At 37.3% G+C, this 25,478-nt stretch overlaps 2 protein-coding genes and 1 long non-coding RNA gene across 4 annotated transcripts; 1 reads left to right on the forward strand and 2 right to left on the reverse strand.

Moving 5' to 3' along the window:
* Positions 1-860: 860 nt before the first annotated feature.
* Positions 861-4,977, reverse strand: LOC128179002 (uncharacterized). The gene is made up of 2 exons (XM_052846464.1): positions 4,763-4,977; positions 861-3,429 (listed from the first exon to the last, which is right to left on the reverse strand). The coding sequence occupies exon 2, from the start codon at positions 3,411-3,413 to the stop codon at positions 1,728-1,730; it is 1,686 nt and encodes a 561-aa protein (XP_052702424.1). The 5' UTR covers positions 3,414-3,429; positions 4,763-4,977; the 3' UTR covers positions 861-1,727.
* Positions 4,978-6,265: 1,288 nt separating this feature from the next.
* Positions 6,266-18,879, forward strand: LOC128177631 (uncharacterized). Its single transcript, XR_008242857.1, has 3 exons — positions 6,266-6,339; positions 18,461-18,509; positions 18,774-18,879. It is a non-coding gene; the product is annotated as an uncharacterized LOC128177631 (long non-coding RNA).
* LOC128177629 (centrosomal protein of 120 kDa-like) lies at positions 6,639-24,582 on the reverse strand. 2 transcript variants are annotated; one of them, XM_052844428.1, is made up of 21 exons: positions 24,435-24,582; positions 23,156-23,424; positions 22,723-22,858; positions 21,780-21,934; positions 21,256-21,453; positions 20,877-21,095; positions 20,492-20,735; positions 20,141-20,242; positions 19,423-19,549; positions 18,875-19,024; positions 18,132-18,249; positions 17,821-17,888; positions 12,688-12,787; positions 12,172-12,315; positions 10,805-10,894; positions 10,396-10,488; positions 10,112-10,224; positions 9,452-9,500; positions 9,088-9,210; positions 8,368-8,612; positions 6,639-8,073 (listed from the first exon to the last, which is right to left on the reverse strand). In XM_052844428.1, the coding sequence occupies exons 1-21, from the start codon at positions 24,478-24,480 to the stop codon at positions 7,836-7,838; spliced, it is 3,027 nt and encodes a 1,008-aa protein (XP_052700388.1). In that variant the 5' UTR covers positions 24,481-24,582; the 3' UTR covers positions 6,639-7,835. The 2 variants fall into 2 exon arrangements, with proteins under 2 accessions (XP_052700388.1, XP_052700387.1); XM_052844427.1 differs by having other exon boundaries at positions 12,172-12,318.
* Positions 24,583-25,478: the final 896 nt, after the last annotated feature.

Below are 25,478 nucleotides of genomic sequence, written 5' to 3' on the forward strand. Positions count from 1 at the left end.
AGACTTTTGTGATATTTCTTTTCGTGATTGATAATATTAAGAGTAACAAAATTATTTACAATTCTTAAAGGTTTGTAGATTTATAACTTAAAATCCCACAAAAACACCCTTCCTTGTAGAATGAAAGAAACATTTCATTTTTTTTTTATCAAGAATGGCTGTACATTAATCAGCTTAAAAAAATCAAGTTCAATGGGACGAGGTAAATAGATTTTTAAAAAGAAAACCGTGTCAGCTTGTATTATGATAATCATGGAGGAGCTAGTAAAAACAATTACTTAAAGTTAGGTTACTAGTCAAATTTAAACCAAAGGAGAGAGTAACTAATATGGGTTTTTATACTATACCGTTGAAATCAGTCTTATGAAGAGAAATCACATGTTTCCAAAAAGTTGAAAATTAAGACTCGCAAGTTGTACATGTTTTCCCCAGAAGGAGTATGATTGAACTTTATTTTGACAATTTTAGGGGGGGGGGGTGCGCCATTCCCTCTCCTTGAATCGGTGATATCTCGACATGTGCCACTACTGCCTTTACTAGCATCACAATGTTAACATTAAAATGTGAAACGAATTGATGGTCAGAGGATGGGAGCAGTGATGGCAACGTAAGATGAGAGGACTAATAATTCAGCTATTTTAAAGATTGACTGCAGTCCACAATTTAAAGATCGCCCACAGTAATCACTCTCCGAATATTGACTACAGTGCACATTTTCTAAAGATTGACCTCAGTGCAAACTTTTGAAAGATCGACCACAAGAGTACTGGTCAAAATTGACCTCCGTGCAAACTTTTCAAAGATCGACCACAAGAGTACTGGTCAAAGTATTAATTGTCAGATAAAGATTAAAAAATATAAATTTTGAACCATTTTATTGTGTCTACATGGAGAAGGAAAAAGACACCGTGAAAATAATACCGGTTGTAATTCATTTTCATCATCATTGTGTATTTTTTGTTTTAAAAAACCCACAAACATCTGTTTAACAATGTCCCTACATTTGAGCATTAGGCTTGGTTTTTCTTTTAATGTAAACATGCATTTAAACTTCATGCCATTAATTTAAAGTATATATAATCTATGGGATATCATCACATCAACAAGAACCGAAGTTTTTTTTTTTTAAATTTCAAGTCTTTAGAGATGCACGAAAAAATGACAATAACAAACTGTCAACCATCTCAAAAATCCATAAAACGAAAAACAAATTCAAAGCAAAGCAACACGGACCTCTAAAAAGATAGAGGTAGGATCAGGTGCCATGGAGGAGTGAGCATCCTCTGCTCTGCTGACCGGTCACACCCGCCGTGTGCCCTTTGTCGTAATCGGGGGAAAACGGAAAAGTCCGTAGACAATTAGGTGATTCATTATGGTCTAACAATTAGTATGAAATACGTCAGTCAGCATGCGACCCAGTGGAAGATTGTATTTGCTGACAAGGTCGTTATAGAATCAACCATAGGACTTACGAAAAGATGACTTCAAACGGGACTGTTGATAGTCCTGTTTTATCAACTTGTTTGTCAGTAGCTTGCCTCGTCTTAGAAACTGTTCATACGAAGAACATGCCCCTGTGTGTCGAATTAACTGAGAGACAAAAACACCATATGCAGGTGATGAAGGTATATTGCTACATAAGAGGTCAACGTAAAAGTTAAAATTCCCTTTTATTTACATTCATCCATCTTGGCATTTCAAACGAAAGGACTGTAAATTAACAGTTTTTAAAAGGTTAAGGCCTTTACGTCCGCTAGGTATTTGAATTTGACAATTTCTCCACTTTTCTTCTTGCTGTCTGCAACAAGAAGGAAGCCGCTGGAGTCGGTACACAATCCCCAAGGTTTTCTCATTCCGCAGTCAATGTACTGCAGAAATTCCCCATCCTTGTCGATGATGTGAACACATTTGTTATCGGTATCAGCGATTAGGATGTGGCAATATCTATCAGTGGCTATTCCTTTTGGACAGAAAGCTTGGTTCCATTTTGTGGGATTTTTAGGACCAGTGTAGCGAAATTGTAATGTCCCAGTTTTGTTGAATGACATTACCATAACCTTTCCAGCGACACAGATATCGTTGTTCTTGTTTTCTGTAATATACAAATGAAAACTATCGGTATCTTCAATTGGCTTCCGTCTGTCATCAAACTGAATGGTCTGTTTCTCGATGGTACCAAAATAACGGACCATTTTCGATTTATTCCTTTGTGTCATTGTGACAAGCATGTCTCCGGAAGAGGATACGCAAATGCCGCGTGGCGACCACTTCTCTAGTTTGATCAAGGTTTCTAATTTATCGCCTCTAAAGATGTTAACAGTTTTTGTAAACGAACAGCTGTATATCAAATGTCCACGCTTTGTCAATGCAACATCAATTGAACTCGAAGGCACAGTATCAAGGCTAAAAGATTTGATTTCTCTGCTTTCATCGATATCATAAAGTTTTAAAAAGTTCATTTCTTTGTCTGCATAACCACCTCTTACCCAGGCCTGATCGTTACTTTGACATGCAATGCCGTAAAGAAAGGTGAACCCAGTGCAAAGACATGCGATTTCTTCGGCTTCATTTCGCAGCAATTGATCAGGTCCACTTGACATGTCAGTAGAAGAAATGCTGCAGTCTAATGATCCCATTGACAAAACACCAAACTGCTCAAACAGACTCTGTGAGTTGATTTCTGTAGGCGTAAATGAAGGTATCGGGACATCGACAGGAATAGGAAGTTTACAGAATTTCGCATATTGACTTTTGAAGTTAATCGCTAGCCCAACATCATTTGATTCTAGCATTTCTTCTTTGGATTGTATGGCAGCATTTATTTTTGAAAATGTCTGCTCTATCTCTGACTTTTGAAGTTTCAGCAGGTTCACTCCTTCATCTTTTGTTTTCTCAAGCTCAGTTTTGAGTTGGTCGACAATTTTGTCTATCTCTTTATGCCAATCGTCGCTTTGTTTGCTAATCAACTTGCTAGCTTCTTCGCACTTTTCTTCAACCTCATTAATTTTCATTTCTAAATCATATATCAGCTTTTGTACTACTGGGGTGAGTTTTACTCTCAAAACATCAATATCCTTCCGAATATCCTGTTTAATAATATCACACATTTGGAGAGCTTGATTGATCTTGTGACTGCGATGTTTGTCAGACGTTATGCACGCGGTGCAAATTGGTGTGTCGCAGTGTTTACAATACATCTCGCATCGTTCTTTAGAGTGATGTAAACAAAAAGGATAGATAGGAGTAGTTTTCCTAGACTTAAACTTGACGATTTTGTGATCTATGGATTCATCAAACATGTGTTCCCCCACACAGGCCTTACACAGGTTGACAAAGCAGGTGTCACAGTGCATCTGCGCCAAGGCTGTTTCACACATGTCACATCGCATCGCATCCTGGGCACGGGGGTCCATGCTGGTGAGTTGGAGTCTGCAATAAAAACGGTCAAGTTAATGTCATTCAACATTTCAATTATTTGAATGGATTATATATCAAATGTCACAAGACTAGTTATTCACTTAAATATCATATATGTTGGAATACCGTACATCATTTTATTGGTTTTCTTTAGATACCCTGTAATAGAGAGGTTATAAGGAGCTCGAGAATGCGCAGCAAACAAAAAAAATTTCCTTTTATGTTATGTTTTGTCACCTGCAGGTGCGCGATTTATACTTGTTGGTAATTTTTCTTATTCCGCCTAAATGCGCACTTTCTATCGATCGAAAGGCAAAGATAGTACATGTATCATGCCGTTATTTGTACAAAAAATGCTGAAAGATAAGAAAACAAGCAAAATGAGTCACATGGTATTCAACTTGGTATTTCATGCTATAAAGTGTATTGTTATACTTTCATGTTAAATACTGAAATCTGATTGGTTTAGACGCAGTTCATAATTTTTTCTATTACCCTCAGCGTTAGCAACGCACTTAGCAACGGGTAACATTAAAAATTGTTACATGCGCGAAAATCATGCGCGTACAGTTCGCCGTAGAATTCACGTTATTCCTATGTAAAAACAGTTAAGTTTTCTTTAAAATTAAGACATTCAGTATTACAAAATAAATAGTGCCTGTTTGGGAGGAAAACAGTTGAAATTGACACCCCTCGAAAACCATTGTCAACCTCCGCTTCGCGTCGGTTGACAATAGTTTTCTCGGGGTGTCAATTTCAACTGTTACCCTCCCAAACAGGCACTATTTATATACTGTTAACTTTAAAAATTCATTATCGCTTTAACCTACCGTTGTATAGACGAAATACTAGTATTGTGACCTGTCCCATTCTATATTAAGCCTCGATAATTTAGTTCCGCCCATCAGTATGGTTTAGTTAACCCATAGCTTAAACAAAAGAAAATAAGTAGCATATAGTACATTCAGTCGATAACTAATTTTTACAACCATTCCATTTTTTTTATATTAAAGGGTGTGTGCGGCCATCTTGTACATTTGAGGATAAGAATGTAAACATTTCTTCAGCTGGTTGTTTCTGCCTGAAACTGGCCAACAATGTTGCCAAAAGATAAAAAAGGAAGAAATGGTTACATTCTTATCCTCAAATGTACAAGATGGCTGCACACCCCCCTTAAAAATATATAATCAGGTTGCTAAGGGAACTAATCTTTAACTTAAAGCAGAATCGACCGCACTTGATTCTTGACCTAGTTAAATGAAAGCTCAAGTTCATCTATATCCATGCATCAATGAGTAAATAATACTTTAATTTTTTATAAGATATAATAATTACGTGTACTTACAGCCCCCTAATAATCCCAACACTGACAATGCAACTTGGTCTATGTTCTGGTAATCTGGAGGTCCATCTAAATCACGTGACTGACCAATTCAATGCAATACGGCAGCCTACAAATGCAATACGGCAAAGACGCAACTTGTCGTCATACCGACCTTCACCTATAGTTTAAGTGCATGCAACTACCAACTACGGTTCCACTTTCTATCTACATCTACACATTCACGACTATCCCTGTATGTTTTAACATTGTCTGCATGCATAGTTTACAATAAGCAGAAAAACATGTTTCAGTGCTATGCTCCAGCCACTCTCAACAAAAGAGCGTTTAAAGTTTTTTAAGAATGAATACCAAGAGGTTGTGAAGTGTTGTATGAATTAACTGGTGGTTTATATTGATTTACATACTCAGTATCTGCACTTTCTAAAGAAAGTTCGGGTATATTGTTGTAACCATCTATCACATTTTACTTTCTCACATTGCTCTTACATCATATAAACCAGCAAACTGAACTCTTGGAGTTTGATTTGGGGTGTCATGTTGTTTTGTAAAAAAGTTTCCAAAATTCTCTGGTAGTCTTGGGGGTCGAATAATTGGTTAAAAAATGACGTTCTTCACAACAACAAAAAACCCTGGTTCCTCGAACTCCTCTTAAATTTCAACAGTGGGCAAATCATCTCTTGGAATAAGTTTAGGGGTGTCCTAAATGCGCAATAAGGTTTCGGAAATTTTAGTTTTGTCCTTGGGGTCATAAAATGGCGGAAAATGACGGTTTTAAATTTTTATTAAACAAAAGTCTGGTTTCAAAAACGTCAACTTTTTTGCAGTAACCAAATGATCTGCTAGAATATGATCGGAGTGTGATTTTGATTTGATATCAAATTTCAAAATTTCTTTTTATCACGGGGGCCGGTGGGCAACAAAAACCGACATTTTTTGCAAAAAATAATGTTTTAAAAATTTAAATCTCATCCAGGGATATAAATAGTAGCAGAAAATTGACTTTCAATTATTATCTATCATAACTAAAAAGCAATATATTGATTACTTATACTTTCTCTATTAATTTACTCATTTAAAAACATTAAAGCCGATATGCAGTTTCATTAACTTCACGGAAAGTCAGGTTTTCTTTCTCAAAAAGGTTATCCTCAGATCAGGATACCCATACTTCTCTACAGTTCTATGCTCCTGTAGGCTATATGGATTTCTGCAGTTATAGAATGTGAATGGGCTGTTTCTCACTTTTGCAATAGGATTAGCCAACGAGTTTTTTTTAAATTAATATTGGGAAATCGTATCAAGAACAAAATAATTTCGTGTCTGATAATAAGGCGGAGAACCAGATCACTAATTTACAGTCTCAGAAGCCAGAAACATTATGAGAATAGTCAAGATTAGTCGTCCAGTTTTAACAACTTTGGAATGCAATATTAATGTTTAAGCAAAACATTTTTCTGCTAAGCATTATGTAACATCCAATTGGCTCTCTTGGTCTCCATTACAGGTAACATTCCAATTACCAAAACCATTTGAATCCAGCAGCTGTCCAAAGCGCTTTCAAAAAGATCAAGGACATTGTAAATGCGTAATATTTCTATCCTTCGTCTCATTACATATTTCCCCCCTGTTTTTGTAACATTTTACCCACTTGTTCACCAATGGATGTTTGTTTTTCTAAATTTATTTTAACTTATATATATCAGCAATCAGTTCTGGTCATAAATTGCTACATTAACACGCGTTTCTGGGTAAAATGTCATCGATTGTTGCCAAGTAAAGATTCTCGATTACCTTCTTATACCTCAACTAAATCATAATCTATCCAACACATTCTTCATTAAAATATATATTGTTTAATCACAATGCACTGCTATGGTAGGAAGATTTTACGATTTTATTGAATGTTTGTTCAGTTAATATGTTAATACAATTGACATTATATACATTAAATACATAGCCTGTTATTTACATATCACAATATTGCTTACATTAAACAAAAAGCAACACAAGTTTCATTCTGTTCACACCAATGTATACATCTGAGACTGTGTGTAAACCAAATGTTCCATACACTAGGTCTCTCTCTTTCTAAGCCAGCTGGATTTATGCCAGGATGAAATGGCAAACTATAAAATAAAAATAAATCTACCTCATCACTACCGCCCATCCCATAACGGGTCTCCTACAACTGAGTTAAACAATGCTGGTGTCTACTCTATCCAGATACCACACAAACATATTTATCCACATAAAAGTCTGTGTAATCATAAAATCACCACTAGGTGTATCTTTTACACATTTAGAAGAGTCTTCATGAGGTTCATTCCGAATTTGTTCACTGTGGAGTATAAGCTACCATGTCTTAAGCACGTGTCATGAGAATGTAACATTTGCATGTATGTTTACCAGTCTGTTTGAGCTGATTAGTCCTTGTCATGTATAAGCTTTGTAGCGTCCATCATACTAACAGTGCGAGACACATATCCTACATATATCCTTAAACACAAACATTTCTATTGATGATGAGTACAAACAATTCCAGTGACAAAACAAAGACAATGAAAAGACACACCATGATGAAATCCATTAGGTTAATGTACATTTAGACTTGTTATAAATTTCTTCATTTAATTTCTTTGCACATATTCACTTTTCATCTAATCTTGTTCAGTTTGTATGCTTTTAAATATATCAAACATCCATAAATATTTGTTCCTCTGTCTAAATTACAAACAGACTATAAAAATGGTTCTGTTTATAACCCAATTTTAACAAAGGCTAATACTCCCGTCTCCAATGTATTTCCCTCTCTGAAGACTTACATGAAACTTGTTCTATTTCTACATGCATCAATGCTAAAATAAATAGTAACTTGTAATAAAAACGGAGAATGGGTGCTAAAACCTGAACAATTGCTCATACACAACGGTTTATTGTTCACAAGATAGATACAGTCAGTCTATGACTTTATTTGGAGATGTATACAGTATGATGACTGTAACTGTGATGAGAAGTACTAATATCAGAGCTTTGTCAGCAGGCACCCCCCTATTGAGTAGACACCGGCGTACCGCTATAAGGCATTGGTCTTCTTCTGAGCGATGGACTCTCGGATCTGTCGGTCGAGCTCGGCGATGATTTTGTCCTGGGTCGAGTAGACCCCAGTCCTGAGAAGTGTGTCTCGCTCCTCGATCAGACGACTGATGTGGTCATCCAGACTGAGGTCAAGGTCGGGCTGGAAGGGACGTGTCCCGTCCCTGGGGCTGTCCTCATTCCCAAACTTTCCCTTCTCCTCCTCTAGCTTCTTCAACCTGAAATCATCAAAATAAATACAAAATTATGTCTGCATTATGTTTTTTGGACACTTTGATTATTGTTTTTTTTACGGAATAAGGAATCATTCTTTGAGTATTATTAGGTGATAATTTTGGTCGGGACATGATCAAACCCAATAAGGACTGAAGGGCTTTATGATAGATTTGATCATGCCCCGACCAAAAAACTAAGACATACAAGGTGTATGTCAAATTTGAAAACTTCTCATAACAAAATGGTTTGTCCCTGTCTCTATAACTGTGTTTTACTGTAGATAATGGAGGTCTTACTTTGAGAGTTCATTCTTGAGTTCCTCCAGCTCCCTCTTCTCCGAGTTGACCACCTCCTTCTCCTCGGCCGCGAGGTACCTCAGCCTCATGTGTTCCAGCTCCTGCTGCTGTCGCTTTAGCTCCGCCTTGGCCGACGCCTGCTCCTTTTGTTTGAGGCGGGCTAGTTCCTTTAGGGCCCGCCCCCACTGCTGCTTGTAGTGAAGCTTTGACTTGGACAGTGCGTCAATCTTCCTCTCTAACTCCACCTACAACAAAGTTCACTCTCACTCTCAGGGATTTGTTTTCCTCTCAATTCAAAAAAATCTCTTTTTCTCATTTAAAAAAACGATTTCTTTTGCTAAAGAACTAAATTATGGTTCTATTGAATCTGAGGAGGAGCTGTGTTCAGGCAGTTTGCTATGGATTTCTTCTTAATTAAAAAAAATCTCTTCTTCTCAATTTTAATTTTTTTATCTTTTGCTAAAACTCAATTATGGTTCTATTGAATCTGAGGAAGAGCTGTGCCCAGACAGTTTGATCTGGATATCTTGCTGTGGTAGGTAATAAATACTGTATCAGATAAATGCTTTGATCTTGATAAATCAGATAGATGCTTTAAAAAATTATTGTGATTTCTTCTGTCCATCTAAACCTGACCTGTCATCATTCCAAATCATAAATCTCACATTGTAAACTACTGACACAAGGTTTGATGTACTGTTATTTGCGTTTATTAGTTACCTTCTCCAAGGTCAGGAGGTTGATTTCTGACTGAAGTCGGACCTCAGGCTTACTGTTCTGTTGTTCTTTATAAACAGCAAAGTCCTTCTCCAAGCTTCGGTATTTCTTTTCCATTTCACCAAGCTATAAAGAATTACTAATTAAAAGTGTATGCCCTACTAACATTCATGAAAACAAATCAAGATTTGAATCTAAACCTAAAACAACATCTTGCAGTAGACATTTTCTGATTTCATTAATCTATTTGATTTCTTAACATGTTCATGTACTTTCTATAATTTAAAATATATCTACTGCATAAAATGACTTAAGAAGTTGAACTGTCATTCTGGTGTTTGCTGGTTCCCATATAACGGTCACTGACCTCATTCTTGTGCCGCTCCACTATGCCCTCTATTTCTCGGACCTTCATTCTAAAGAAAAAAATAAAACTTTTAATGAGATGTTTCATTTAAAAAATATCATTTATCAAATACATAGACCTAATACAACTGTAAATCAGTCCACCTGCTATTGGTTACTGTAAATTCCTAATTAAACGCGTGGAATTAATATCCGCGTAAAATCGCGAGAATCCCGTCTCGCGAATTCTAAAATCTCGCTTTTAATTTTGGGACACATGTAAACTACTTGAAACTAAGATAAACTTTCGGCAATCGCGATTTTATGTTCTCGCCATTTGATGGTTAATCGTTGAATCGCGGAATTAAGTACTCGCGTAAAATAAGGAATCTACAGTAATATACATGTATTAATGTCTACTATCTATAATACATGTACCTCTATAGCTTCACCTGGTGGGAGTGTTGTCTATAAAAAGTAACAGACCGACCTCTGTAGCTCCACCTGATGGTGGTTTATTTATCAGTGTTGTCTATATTTAGTAACATACCGACCTCTGTAGCTCCACCTGGTGGTGGTTTATTTATCAGTGTTGTCTATATTTAGTAACATACCGACCTCTGTAGCTCCACCTGGTGGTTGTTTATTTATCAGTGTTGTCTATATTTAGTAACAGACTGACCTCTCTAGCTCCACCTGGTGGTGACAGTCCTCCTTCATCCTGTGGGAGGCCTCCTTCATCTCCTGAAGCTTCCGGTCGTGTTCTCTCTGTAGCTCCACACGCTGTCGCGTCACCTAAATAGATTTATCCACCTCTGAATGATAAGCCTTAACTTTGTCTATATCATAAGCTGGTTCTTTTGACAACATATAATACAAATTTTTCCTATAATTAAATCAGACACAGTGCCTGATTATGTTCATTCAAACACACACACACACATATGACAGACTGTTTGCACCTACCTCCTGTTCATTGGCTGCCAGCTGTTTCTCGCGTTTCTGTAGATCTAGCAGCGTCTTCCTCAGCTTCTCCTCCGACTGAGTGTACTCAGCCAACTACAGGAAAAGTATAATAAATCTTTGAATACAGTAAAACAAGTTACAGCAATGAGGCTCATAACAAAATTCACACTTACTGGGGAGTCAGTTAATTCCTCTAATCGTTAGAGTACTTTATAAATTTACTGGATGCAATGACCTTGATTGCCCTCCCTGCTCCCTTATGACAGTGTTTTACTGGGCATTTGGGTATGAAGTTCAGTGAACTGACTCTCAGAAGATAGATAAGTGCAAAGCAGAGAACATAAGATAACTCTCTCTCTCTCTCTCTCTCTCTCTCTCTCTATATATATATATAAAAACAGAGCATAACCTTTTTCTTCATTATTATCTCCCTTTCTCTGTCTCGTTTCTTCCACTCCTCAGCTAAAGCCTTCATGTACATTATTTCTTTCTGCTTCAGCTGTAGAAAAAAAGGAATTTTATGACACAAAACTTATATATAAATACATTGCTTCTTAATTCCAGTAGTTATGTTTTACATAAATTTTTGGAGATTTTATTTTTTGAAATCTTTTAGTTAAATTTTTGGCCTTTTTGGCAGATGAGATAAAACAGCACAAAATTTAGCTAAAAAGGCATCCACAACAGATACAGTTGCATATGCAGTAACAGAACTCATCAATCTGATTAGATGCACCATAATCAATACAAGTTATGAACAAGTATTTACCAAAACTATAAACATTAAACTTTTTTTTTCAATTTTCAAGAAAAATAAGTCTTGCTTGTATATCAAATCAACTTTACATCAACTTTATATCAAGTCACTGAACAAATGGCAACTACTGGACAGGCATGGGGTATGTTACAAAATGAAGAAAATACTTCAAAATATATAATAAATTTTATTTTGTTGAACCTTTAAAGTTGTGTGTTTTTTCTAAGGTTTGTGGGTTTTTTTCCTGATAGAAAGATAGGTTTTTGAGTTTTGAGTGGACCCTAAACAAAGAAAAAACTTGCAATGGCCTAATCATAATTGAGTAATTGTAATCGATTGTAATTGTTACTCTTTTTCAAGTAATCAACAGTAATCTGCAATCGAAGAGATTTTCGATTACTTGTAATCGAAATTTAATTACAGCCAATAATTTCAGTGTAATTATAATTACTTTTTCGAATACTTTTGATTACTCTTTACATAAATATTTTGTGATGCAGATATTAATAGAAATAATACTCTACAAGTGTTATTTATAATATGAATAGAATAAAATTGATTGTATTCATGTAGTATGATTTTCCACCTTCAATTAAAATATAAATGTTGGTTTACAACTTGAGTATAAAATAAGATAATCAGTTGTTCAGTATGCGATCACTCTGCCTTGCAATTTTTGAAATTATTTAACCTAATGTATCTTAGAAAAATCACTAGAGCTACCTATTGATTGACCATTATTGTACTGGAGCAGTGCAGGGAACTGTGACAGCTTAATTAAAACGAAATTGTTGGAGCTGTTTGTTGATGTGCAAGGAATTGTGGGAGCTGTTTGTTGATGTGCAAGGTATTGTGGGAGCTGTTTGTTGATGTGCAAGGAATTGTGGGAGCTGTTTGTTGATGTGCAAGGTATTGTGGGAGCTGTTTGTTGATGTGCAAGGAGTTGTGGGAGCTGTTTTTTGATGTGAAAGGAATTGTGGGAGCTGTTTGTTGATGAGCAAGGAATTTAGGGAGCTGACCTGGTTCTCAAACATCTGTTCCTGGGACTCCTTCCACATCTCCAGTTCCACGGCTGCTTGGTACTCAGCAGTCTCCCGGGGCTGCTCCGGACTCACGACCTTCCTGGAAACCTTTGGGGACCGGGCCGGGGATCCAATCACTGGCTGCTGGACAGACAGATTACAACCAATCAATAATCAATGCTGTTTGATATACCTTTATGAATACTCCAATATCAAGTATTTCTTACCAATAAAAGCTTAACAAAATACTGTGGGAAAATTAATGAAAATAAATTAATTCTGTACTACATTATCAAGGGCATATGTGCAATTTTATATTGTCAAAATTCAAAATCAAAGGTAATGATAAAGAATGGTTTGATTTACATATCTTAAGCAAAATGCATGTAGAAAATATATACAAAGTATGTTCTCATTTGACAAAATATCTCAAGGGACTTCTATGACAAAATATCTCAAGGGACTTCTTTGACAAAAATCTCAAAGGGACTACAATCAAATCTGCTGACTTACCGGTGGCGCCTCCTGTTGGACGACAATTTGCTGCGCTGTGATTGGTCCCCAGTCCTCTAGACACAGGACAAAACAAACCTCGCCGACCTTCTGGTGACTGCTACATACAAAGCAAGCAGACATTTCATTTCCTGAAGGCATTCATATGTCACGGATAAACTTTATAGAAGAGGAATTAAAGGATTAAATCTAACAAGAGGCCAATTGGCCTTAACGGTCACCTGAGTAGCATATATCCCATACACAAACTTGTCATGGAGTCTCATATATGCATCTAATTTTAATTAGGTTTCATACTGGAGTAGAAAAATTATAAATTTGTAATGACAACCACATTTAATTAAAAAAGAACTGTGAAACCTATAATTTTGGTGAAAAACTAAAAGATCTGGTCTACAAAATAATGAATTCAGTTTTCCTTTCAGGTGTGTGGGAGTAAAGAAGATAATTTTTTAACGTTATATGCATTAACATCTATACATCCATTTTGGCCCTGCCCTAGAGTCAAAACCCATACCCCAGGGGACATGAAAATTAAAATTTCAGTAGAGGACTTCCTGGTAAACATAAATATTAGTCGTTTTTTTTATACAGATGTGTGAGAATACAGAAGAAGATTTTTGAACATTATAAGCATTAACACTTTATTGCCATATTGCCCCCCCCCCCCCTCATGTCCTGAACCCCTGACCCTGACAAGCAATCCCTATCTGTTGTGTGTACAAACACTCCCTATCTGTTGTGTGTACAAACAATCCCCATCTGTTGTGTGTACAAACAATCCCCATCTGTTGTGTGTACAAACACTCCCTATCTGTTGTGTCTGTTGTGTGTACAAACAATCCCTATCTGTTGAGTGTACAAACACTCCCTATCTGTTGTATCTGCTGTGTGTACAAACACTCCTTATCTGTTGTATCTTTTGTGTGTACAAACAATCCCTATCTGTTGAGTGTACAAACACTCCCTATCTGTTGTGTCTGTTGTGTGTACAAACAATCCCTATCTGTTGAGTGTACAAACACTCCCTATCTGTTGTGTCTGTTGTGTGTACAAACAATCCCTATCTGTTGTGTGTACAAACAATCCCTATCTGTTGTGTATACAAACAATCCCTATCTGTTGTGTGTACAAACACTCCCTATCTGTTGTGTGTATAAACAATCCCTATCTGTTGTGTGTACAAACAATCCCTATCTGTTGTGTGTATAAACAATCCCTATCTGTTGTGTGTACAAACAATCCCTATCTGTTGTGTGTACAAACACTCCTTATCTGTTGTATCTTTTGTGTGTACAAGCACTCCCTATCTGTTGTGTGTACAAACAATCCCTATCAGTTGTGTGTACAAACAATCCCTATCTGTTGAGTGTACAAACACTCCCTATCTGTTGTATCTGCTGTGTGTACAAACACTCCCTATCTGTTGTGTGTACAAACATTCCCTATCTGTTGTATCTGTTGTGTGTACAAACACTTCCTATCTGTTGTGTCTGTTGTGTGTACAAACACTCCCTATCTGTTGTGTCTGTTGTGTGTACAAACACTCCCTATCTGTTGTGTGTACAAACACTCCTTATCTGTTGTGTGTATAAACAATCCCTATCTGTTGTGTGTACAAACAATCCCTATCTGTTGTGTGTATAAACAATCCCTATCTGTTGTGTCTGTTGTGTGTACAAACAATCCCTATCTGTTATGTGTACAAACAATCCCTATCTGTTGTGTATACAAACAATCCCTATCTGTTGTGTGTACAAACACTCCCTATCTGTTGTGTGTATAAACAATCCCTATCTGTTGTGTGTACAAACAATCCCTATCTGTTGTGTGTATAAACAATCCCTATCTGTTGTGTGTACAAACAATCCCTATCTGTTGTGTGTACAAACACTCCCTATCTGTTGTGTCTGTGTGTGTACAAACAATCCCTATCTGTTGTGTGTACAAACACTCCTTATCTGTTGTATCTTTTGTGTGTACAAGCACTCCCTATCTGTTGTGTGTACAAACAATCCCTATCAGTTGTGTGTACAAACAATCCCTATCTGTTGAGTGTACAAACACTCCCTATCTGTTGTATCTGCTGTGTGTACAAACACTCCCTATCTGTTGTATCTGTTGTGTGTACAAACATTCCCTATCTGTTGTATCTGTTGTGTGTACAAACACTCCCTATCTGTTGTATCTGTTGTGTGTACAAACACTCCCTATCTGTTGTGTCTGTTGTGTGTACAAACACTCCCTATCTGTTGTGTGTACAAACACTCCCTATCTGTTGTATCTGTTGAGTGTACAAACAATCCCTATCTGTTGTGTCTGTTGTGTGTACAAACAATCCCTATCTGTTGTGTGTACAAACAATCCCTATCTGTTGTGTATACAAACAATCCCTATCTGTTGTGTGTACAAACACTCCCTATCTGTTGTGTGTATAAACAATCCCTATCTGTTGTGTGTACAAACAATCCCTATCTGTTGTGTGTACAAACAATCCCTATCTGTTGTGTGTACAAACACTCCCTATCTGTTGTGTCTGTTGTGTGTACAAACAATCCCTATCTGTTGTGTGTACAAACACTCCTTATCTGTTGTATCTTTTGTGTGTACAAGCACTCCCTATCTGTTGTGTGTACAAACAATCCCTATCAGTTGTGTGTACAAACAATCCCTATCTGTTGAGTGTACAAACACTCCCTATCTGTTGTATCTGCTGTGTGTACAAACACGCCCTATCTGTTGTATCTGTTGTGTGTACAAACATTCCCTATCTGTTGTATCTGTTGTGTGTACAAACACTCCCTATCTGTTGTATCTGCTGTGTGTACAAACACTCCTTATCTGTTGAATCTTTTGTGTGTACAAACACTCCCTATCTGTTGTATCTGTTGTGTGTACAAACACTCCTTATCTGTTGTATCTGCTGTGTGTACAAACACTCCTTATCTTTTGTATCTTTTGTGTGTACAAACACTCCCTATCTGTTGTGTGTACAAACACTCCCTATCTGTTGTATCTGCTGTGTGTACAAACACTCCCTCTCTGTTGTATCTGTTGTGTGTACAAGCACTCCCTATCTGTTGTGTGTACAAACAATCCCTATCTGTTGTGTGTACAAGCACTCCCTATCTGTTGTATCTGTTGTGTGTACAAGCACTCCCTATCTGCTGTATCTGTTGTGTGTACAAACACTCCCTATCTGTTATGTGTACAAACAATCCCTATCTGTTGTGTGTACAAACAATCCCTATCTGTTGTGTGTACAAGCAATCCCTATCTGTTGTGTGTACAAACAATCCCTATCTGTTGTGTGTACAAGCACTCCCTATCTGTTGTATCTGTTGTGTGTACAAGCAATCCCTATCTGCTGTATCTGTTGTGTGTACAAACACTCCCTATCTGTTGTGTGTACAAGCAATCCCTATCTGTTGTGTGTACAAGCAATCCCTATCTGTTGTGTGTACAAACAATCCCTATCTGTTGTGTCTGTTGTGTGTACAAACACTCCCTATCTGTTGTGTGTACAAACACTCCCTATCTGTTGTATCTGTTGTGTGTACAAGCACTCCCTATCTGCTGTATCTGTTGTGTGTACAAACACTCCCTATCTGCTGTGTCTGTTGTGTGTACAAACACTCCCTATCTGCTGTGTCTGTTGTGTGTACAAACACTCCCTACCTGTTGTATATGTTGTGTGTACAAACACTCCCTATCTGTTGTATCTGTTGTGTGTACAAACACTCCCTATCTGTTGTATTTATTGTATGTACAAACACTCCCTATCTGCTGTATCTGTTGTGTGTACAAACACTCCCTATCTGCTGTGTCTGTTGTGTGTACAAACACTCCCTACCTGTTGTATCTGTTGTGTGTACAAACACTCCCTATCTGTTGTATCTGTTGTGTGTACAAACACTCCCTATCTGTTGTGTCTGTTGTGTGTACAAACACTCCCTATCTGTTCTGTCTGTTGTGTGTACAAACACTCCCTATCTGCTGTGTCTGTTGTGTGTACAAACACTCCCTATCTGTTGTGTGTACAAACACTCCCTATCTGTTGTATCTGTTGTGTGTACAAACACTCCCTATCTGTTGTATCTGTTGTGTGTACAAACACTCCCTATCTGTTGTATCTGTTGTGTGTACAAACACTCCCTATTTGTTGTATCTGTTGTGTGTACAAACACTCCCTTTCTGTTGTGTGTACAAACACTCCCTATCTGTTGTGTCTGTTGTGTGTACAAACACTCCCTATCTGTTGTGTGTACAAACACTCCCTATCTGTTGTATCTGTTGTGTGTACAAGCACTCCCTATCTGTTGTATCTGTTGTGTGTACAAACACTCCCTATCTGTTGTATATGTTGTGTGTACAAACACTCCCTATCTGTTGTATCTGTTGTGTGTACAAACACTCCCTATCTGTTGTATCTGTTGTGTGTACAAACACTCCCTATTTGTTGTATCTGTTGTGTGTACAAACACTCCCCATCTGTTGTGTCTGTTGTGTGTACAAACACTCCCTATCTGTTGTGTGTACAAACACTCCCTATCTGTTGTATCTGTTGTGTGTACAAACACTCCATATCTGTTGTATCTGTTGTGTGTACAAACACTCCCTATCTGTTGTATCTGTTGTGTGTACAAACACTCCCTATTTGTTGTATCTGTTGTGTGTACAAACACTCCCTTTCTGTTGTGTGTACAAACACTCCCTATCTGTTGTATCTGTTGTGTGTACAAACACTCCCTATCTGTTGAGTGTACAAACACTCCCTATCTGTTGTATCTGTTGTGTGTACAAACACTCCCTATCTGTTGTGTGTACAAACACTCCCTATCTGTTGTATCTGTTGTGTGTACAAACACTCCCTATTTGTTGTATCTGTTGTGTGTACAAACACTCCCCATCTGTTGTGTCTGTTGTGTGTACAAACACTCCCTATCTGTTGTATCTGTTGTGTGTACAAACACTCCCTATTTGTTGTATCTGTTGTGTGTACAAACACTCCCTTTCTGTTGTGTGTACAAACACTCCCTATCTGTTGTATCTGTTGTGTGTACAAGCACTCCCTATCTGTTGTATCTGTTGTGTGTACAAACACTCCCTATCTGTTGTGTCTGTTGTGTGTACCTGTCACTGGCTGTGATTCCCAGTCTGTCATGGAAGGTCTGTCTCCAGCCAGGTGAGCCTGTGCTACCCTAAAATACACAGGTAAATCAAAGATATAACACAGGTATAACATAGGTAAACACAGGTAAACACAGGTAAAAATAACGGCATATAACCAAGTACAGAATCAACTATCTGAAGCTTTTTGTTGATCGGAGCAGTAGTAAAAGTCATCTGGCATGGAGAATGATTTCATAATTTTGACAACTGATTTTAATTCTCCATAGGTATGTACAGCGTACAGAGAGTTGAATATATAAACAAATACATACAGAGACTTTGAACTTGTCTGTGGTGACGATGCGGTCCAGCGGTAGTTCCCCGGTCCCAATCATCACATCCTGGGAGAGCTGTTTGTCTCGGTGCCATACCTCAATCACAAGGGGAACTCTGAAATACACAATCCTCACCCCATAAACCTGTTGAGCTCTCTACTGCATTCCTAATATAACTATGAATATGGAAATTGTTAACACACTCTGTGCAACCAAAAAATAAAGCAAAATCTCTTTTTAAGAGAAGCACTGAAATAACATTATCAGAGAGAACAAAAACATATACACATGTACATACATTCACATTCAATGTGCATTTTTTATAGGAATGTTGAAAGCCTCTGCAAAAGGTGACAGAACTATTATCCAGACAAGGTAATTAAAAGCCTGATGTAATGGTATCACAATGAAATCTGTGCACTGCTCATGATAAACAGGAATGCTTGTTCTATCAATTTAGCAAACAATTTCTCTACTTTTACTGAAAAAAGCCATGCTTTTGAAACATAAAATTCCTACATGTAAATAAAGAATTGAATTGCAGTTTTTTATGATCATTATAACATTACATGAACTTAACAGGTACACGATAACACATTAAGGTACTTTCTTCAATCTACCAGTACTATCTTTTTTAAGGCCTGAAGAACTTCAAAAACATTCACATCTGAAAATTAGGAAAATAGCTGAGTACTGAACCTACTTGTAGAATTAAACTCAGCATCAAAATCAAAATCTACCTCAGAAAGGTTTCCTGAAGCTGCTGAATGGTACAGGCAAAGTCAAACGCACAGAAGGACTGGGGCAGAATCACTTCCATTCCTTTTCTTATCTCGACCGGTGGATTTGTCAAAATTGGTGCCGCACTCCCAAAAAAAGGATAGGAATATCTGTGTAAAACAAAAGCATTTCTCCATATTTTATACATGTACAACATAAAAGAAATGTATCATAAACATTAATAAAGACTTCAATCATAATATTATTTCTGGTTAATGTTTCATAAAGTGACAGAATAAAGAGAACAAAGTATACATGTACTGGTTTCAAAGTTAAAGTGGTTCTAAATACAAAACATAGCTACAGGTGTAAAAAAAAATTTCTTCAACTTGCCACTGACTTTGACGAAGTTTTCAGTATATATCCTTTGTTAACTAATTATTCAAACTTGGATGCTGATGATACCGATTGATATGCGAGTGCTGGGACAGCCACAACATTTCTGATACACAGAATTCTGGTCAGCTTCCTGATCTCCAATAAACATTATATGGTTCATATGGTTTACCTGAGGAAGACCATCAGAGTGGCGGTGCTGTGGAAGTCCTTGATGCTGCGCAGGTCGATGGAGAAGGTGAAGTGGTGGGCGGCGGGTGGTATGGCCAGGTGAGTGGAGGTGGTGGTCTGACTGTCCACTGTGTGAAAGAACAGAGAGTCAGAGAGGGGCCACGGAAGTCAAAACAAGATTTACAATATAAATATTAATCTGATTGTAAACCACTATATGGCTTTATGCTGAACAAAGCTAGATTAGTTGTAGTTGCATAATTAAGCTAGGCTTAGTGTGAGCACCATGGTAAGCAAGACTTAGTGTAGGTACACTAGTAAAATAGACTTAGATTGGGTGCACTAGTAAGCTAGACTTAGTGTAGTTGCACAAGTAAGCTAGACATAGTGTGGGTACACAAGTAAGCTATACTTAGTGTGGGCGCACTAGTAAGCCAGCCTTAGTGTGGGTGTAGTGATAAACTTGACTAATGGTAGGTGCGGTAATTAGCTAGACTTAGTGTGGGTGCAGTAATTAGCTAGACTTGGTGTGGGGGCACTAGTAAGCTAGCCTTAGTGTGGGTGCACTGGTAAGCTTGACTTATGGTAGGTGCAGTAATAAGCTAGACGTAGTGTGGGTGCACTGGTAAGCTTGACTTATGGTAGGTGCAGTAATAAGCTAGACGTAGTGTGGGTGCACTAGTAAGCTAGACTTAGTGTGGGTGCAGTGTGAGGCTGACCTGGGTGTGATCTGACTGGACTAAGGGGACTGCGGGGGGCACCTGTCTCCTTTCTGTGCGGACTGCGGGGGGCACCTGTATCCTTGGTTTTCTTAGCACCTTCTGAAATCATAACAATGTCTTTATATCTTATCATCATGAAATCATACTAAAATCTTAGGTACAGAAAATAAAAAATTTGATATTTTACAACAATAAACAAACTGATATTTATTATTGCTGAATGGATGCTCTTGTGTAAATTTGTTATTATATCTACATGTATATGTTTGACTAAACATTTTAGTTTTTAAAAAAAACTTCATGAATTTTGTTATATATTCTTTCACATTTTTAAAAGTACAAACTTACTGTCTTCCTCGAAACTACTGACAAATTCCTGGGTCTCTTCAAAGTCATCTTCGTACTCATCCCCTGCCCTAGCTTGTTCTTGTTTGGCTGGTTCCCGGCCTTTGTCCTGCTGTTTTCCCGGGGATTTCTTGGCCTTGGCAGGGGGTGAGGCAGCTTTCCTGGGTGGGCTCAGGTCTCTGTCTCTGACTGGGGACCCCAACACTTTGGTTTCCTGGGTGTTGTCTGTTGCACTGGAGGGCATAACCTTCAAAATCCACACTAATGATAATGATGTCTAATATGTCTAGTACGAACATGATTGAATCAACTTGTCAGTGTAATGATCAGATCATGAATTTGTGAAAGTTAAATAGTTCTGATAGGCAAGCAATCATAGTTCCCTTACCGTTTCCTCTTTCCTCAATACGATGGACACCCCCACCATGGGGGAGAGATCCCCAGGGGCAGGGGTGATTTGCTGCTTAGTTTTGTTAGGAGGGACCAGTTGGAATGATCCCTCGATAGATACTGGCTTCATGTAGATCTCTGTGCTATTCTTGACTAGAAGGTCTTTCAAAGGAATCTCACAACTTCCTAATGACTGTTCACCACAACATAAATGTACCTTGAAATAAATATTCAGCAAGTTGAATTTAATTTCATTTATGCTAAGGGCTACAAAAACCGACAGTTTGCTTCATCTATTTTTCGGTCGATCTGAATAATATCCAATAAACTGACAATCAGTTAAGTTTGAATCCATTGTAAATGACACCAAGCTCTACCTGTATTCCAGGCTGACAGGAAAAGAACGCTCGCAGTGTGTCCACGTTACTCCGGATCTTGACGGAGGCCCGCTCAGCTGGAAAGTTCGGATGAATCAAATCGTGAAAAGTCTCGTTTGTCACATCGTTACCGAGCAGGGAGAAGTAGAAGAAGTAGCCACTAGCCGTCACAGGGAGGGGCTGGGAGCTCGGAATCAGCTAAAATAAACAAAATAGTACAATTCTTCTGATTGACTGACAAGTGTCTCACAGACTTATTCAAACTTGGTGGTCAACGGTCCATAGAATTGAGAATTTTTCTCCAACAATATATTCAGATTGGGAAATCTTAAAATTTCACACGAATGGTTTTTTTCTTAATCTAATTTTCTTGGTTTTCTTTTATTTAAAGATTCACTGGAAAAATTAGAGGTCACAGTGTTAGGTTACTGTTGATTTTTCACTACAAATAGGTCCATGCTTTTCTCCTATCAACAAATACTAAACCTTACAGACAAACTAGATCAATGATCTAAAGAGCGTACCTGGGTTAAGTTTGAGGCCTGTGCGATGGTGACAGAGAGGATGAATTGTTCTTTACACTTCAGCTTCGGTCCGATTTGATAGAAGCCCTCCGCTTCGTTAAGGAGGGGCTGTAAATGGCGGGGGTCAATTCCCAGGCTCTGGGTGTCGTCCAGCACTACAACAAACAATCAATCATTGTACAGTGGTCTCCAGCAATAAACCTTACAATGATACAGAGTAATACCAAAGGACTATAACAACCAATCAATCTGATCATTGAACAGTAGTCTCCAACAATAAACTTTAAAATAATAAAGAGTAATACCATAGGACTACAACAACCAACAAAATTATTAAATCATTGTCTCCACTGATGAAACTAAAAACAATACAGAATCAACCTTAAAACTGGAACAGAAAGCAATACAGTTAAGTAATTACATGCAGTTAAAAAACAGAAAACAAGTTAAAAGCCTTTCAAGAAAACAAAGTGACAAAATAAACAGAAAAATAATTTTGTTGGGTCTTTTACAGTGGGAAGACTTTGGGGTTTGAGTCTCCATGTTGTGTGTTGTATTTGGGTCTCGCTCTTTTACTGCAAGTAACATACCATGCATACAGAGAGATAACTGTGGACAATCATTTGTTTGAGACTCAATTAAGTTTTGTTTGCATTGACATTGTAAGTACTGTAGATTCCTTATTTTACGCGAGTACCTAATTCCGCGATTCAACGGTTTTCCATCAAATCGCGAGAACATAAAATCGCGAATGCCGAAATTTTATCATAGTTTCATGTAGTTTACATGTCTGAAAATTAAAAGCGAGATTTTAAAATTCGCGAGACGGGCTTTTCGCGATTTTACGCGGATATTAATTCCTCGCGTTTAATTAGGAATTTACAGTATATAAACGTGTTGTATATAAATAATGACTTGTGATTACGGTGCATGTATAACATACGTCTGGCGGGGGCATCTTTGGCTTTGAAGGATGTTTCCTGCTCCCCACTTTTGTCATCTTCTAGATAAATAGCTAATCGTATCTCAGATTTATTTTTGCTGTACTTGGAGTGAAGAAGTGGGTACCATTTGGGAGTCTAGAAAAAGAAAAAGAATTTCATCTTGCCAACCTGACTACTGCTAAATGTTTATTACAAATTTTATCAGCAGATTTCTTGTGTCCATGATCATTATTGTTTGCTTGCTGTTTGATGAAAAAAAAACAATCTTTTTTTTGATGATGCTAACTCGAAAGATCGATATCAAATTTGCATAGACTATAGACTTATGTCATCAAAATGTTGGATCATTGAAAGTATCACATATACATACATGTATTGTTATATATGACATATGTACAAAAACCTGCCCGAGCTGAGAGTAGGTTGCCTGACCTGTTTGGTGGTGATGGATCTGAGGTCGAGCACCACGTATCCCACCGCCTCTTTGACCGTGCCGGATCCATCTGTAGCATAACACTGGATCTTTATGGAAGTCCTCTGAAGTCGGTGTTGCTGTAGGCCTTTCTTGTCTAGTTCCCATGCTAGTTCTTGTGTGAAATTTGGGGTCTCTATGTGATCAACAGGGTCTGTGGACAAAAGCTCCCCATCAAAACGAGCTTCAATTACAATCTTGTGTTTAGCTCGCTTTGGGAATCGTCTACCTATGAATCAAAAATAAAATTGTCAAACTCACTAGATCATGATAAAAATCACTATGGATCTTGTTAATGACATGTATTGAGAATTTTATAAGATTTATTGGATTTTAAGCACATAAAATTCTGGTACTTCTGTTATTAAAATCTGAATTAACGATAAAGTACTGTAATAGTTTAAATAAAGCAAAAAAAAAAATTCCTACTTCAACATTAATGAGAGGAAATCACATTAAATATAACCTAAACTAATCAATAAATTTCTGCATTGTAGGTGAGGACAGGTTCTCCCTCTTGTCCCAGTATGTATCATATACAATGTGTTATTAATTCTGTTTTAAAGTATCCAAAAGCATTTTATTTAAAAGCTATTTTTTTCCTTACAATAAAATTGTAAGTGCCATAAACATGATAAATGACAAACAGTTGCAACTTGCAAACTTTATTTTGGGTGAAAAATCTCTGGACCAAATTAGCCAGATTTGAATTGGTGACCTTCACACATAAAATAATATTATAAAAATGTAAGCAATGGATACCAATTCATTACTTCCTAACATTCATTTTGGACACCCCAAGATTAACTGAGTGGATTAACTGTATTGTGTGAGAAGCATTTAGCCATTTTTAAACACGTCAACAAAAAAGGATAAGGCATGGATATTCAAGTTAAATCCATTGTGAGCTAAGGCTCAGATCTGCTGTATTTTTTGATATCTTCAAATAATAGAGCCAACGATTATGTCTTCAATCTTGCTTGTAACAGCAAGTGAATATCAAACAGAGAAATTTCGAACTGATTTCAAAATACCAATTACAACAGATTTAAACTCCGGGCTTCTTTATCAAATATCAATATACATAAATATGCAGATAGTTCGAATGTATCAATGAATTTTTCAATTACAACATCCAGTACTTCACTTTTCAGGTCCTGTCAAAACGAGCACAGACCTGTCTCTGTCTGTTTCATCAATATTGCATTCAAAAGCAACATTTAATTGAAAGAATCTTACCTTCTAAAACAGAAATAACAACTAAAAATTTGTCTTTTTCCACCATAGTTTCCTTCAAATAAAGGATAACGTACTAGTTTTACAACACAGACATTTTATTCCAGAGCGAAATCATTTCTTTCAAAAACGGCGGCCATCGTTGTAAACATTCTATCGGAACTCCTCTAAAAAGGATTCAGATAAAAAGTAGCATTCGAATAAAATTGGAAAATAATGATTAGCATATTGTGATTTTTAATTAAGAGAAGACTCAGACTTTCAAATCTAAACAATATATATATTTTACTCTTTTGTTATTCATATATGAAAAATTAAAGCTACAGAAATCAATATGATGTAATGTTAATTGTTAAGAAATATTTATGTAAAAGGCCCTGGCCATTGATCCTAATTCAGAGTCACGGTAGTGGAGCTTAATTAGTGCCCTAAAATCTGAACCTAATTAATGCTCTAGAGCAATGAGGTGTCATGGCATCTAACAATGGTGCAACAGGCCCTAACCCTATTGTTTGAACAGGCGATCCAACTGAGCCGTTTTAACAAGAGCTTGGACTTTCGGTGCATGGGATGTTACTATCTAGTTTGCTCATCAAAACAAGCTTTCAAATGATTGACCTCCTTTCTTCTAACTCGTTAATAGAAGCTCATAGATATTCATAAAATGTCATAGACTAAAACCGGAAAGATCTGCTCTGCTGTGTGAAATTGACGATGTTTCAGCGAAATATACATCCCTGGATGAAGTCGGGCGAGTGTCATTGCGTTCAATGTATTCAAATCTATTAGCCAATGACTGGACAGTTAACCATGAGTAGACCCCGCCTTCCTTAAATCAGAGTTTGTCACGTACTACCCAAAGTCCACGCTCTTGTTAGAACCATTTAAACACTGAAGAGCTTGGACTTTGGGTAGTTGTGTCAAACAGCAATGTGACGTAGGCCTGTATATTTTAGTCTCAGCCATGGCTCTCTGAAATCAACAAGATATGTCTGGCTTTTGAGCTAAGACTAGTAGACTACGCAATCGGGGGATATTTCGCTTAAA

The sequence above is a fragment of the Crassostrea angulata genome, chromosome 3 (genome assembly GCF_025612915.1).
Source record: "Crassostrea angulata isolate pt1a10 chromosome 3, ASM2561291v2, whole genome shotgun sequence".
Classification (NCBI taxonomy): Eukaryota; Metazoa; Mollusca; class Bivalvia; order Ostreida; family Ostreidae; genus Magallana; species Magallana angulata.

Coding starts and splice junctions, on each gene's coding strand:
- LOC128179002 (XM_052846464.1), bottom strand. CDS start 3,413: ATGGACCCCCGTGCCCAGGATGCGATGCGATGTGACATGTGTGAAACA.
- LOC128177629 (XM_052844427.1), bottom strand. CDS start 24,480: ATGGTGGAAAAAGACAAATTTTTAGTTGTTATTTCTGTTTTAGAAG. Junction 23,425..24,434: donor TGTTATTTCTGTTTTAGAAG/GTAAGATTCTTT, acceptor TTTGATTCATAG/GTAGACGATTCCCAAAGCGA. Junction 12,319..12,687: donor TCCAACAGGAGGCGCCACCG/GTAAGTCAGCAG, acceptor CTGTCTGTCCAG/CAGCCAGTGATTGGATCCCC.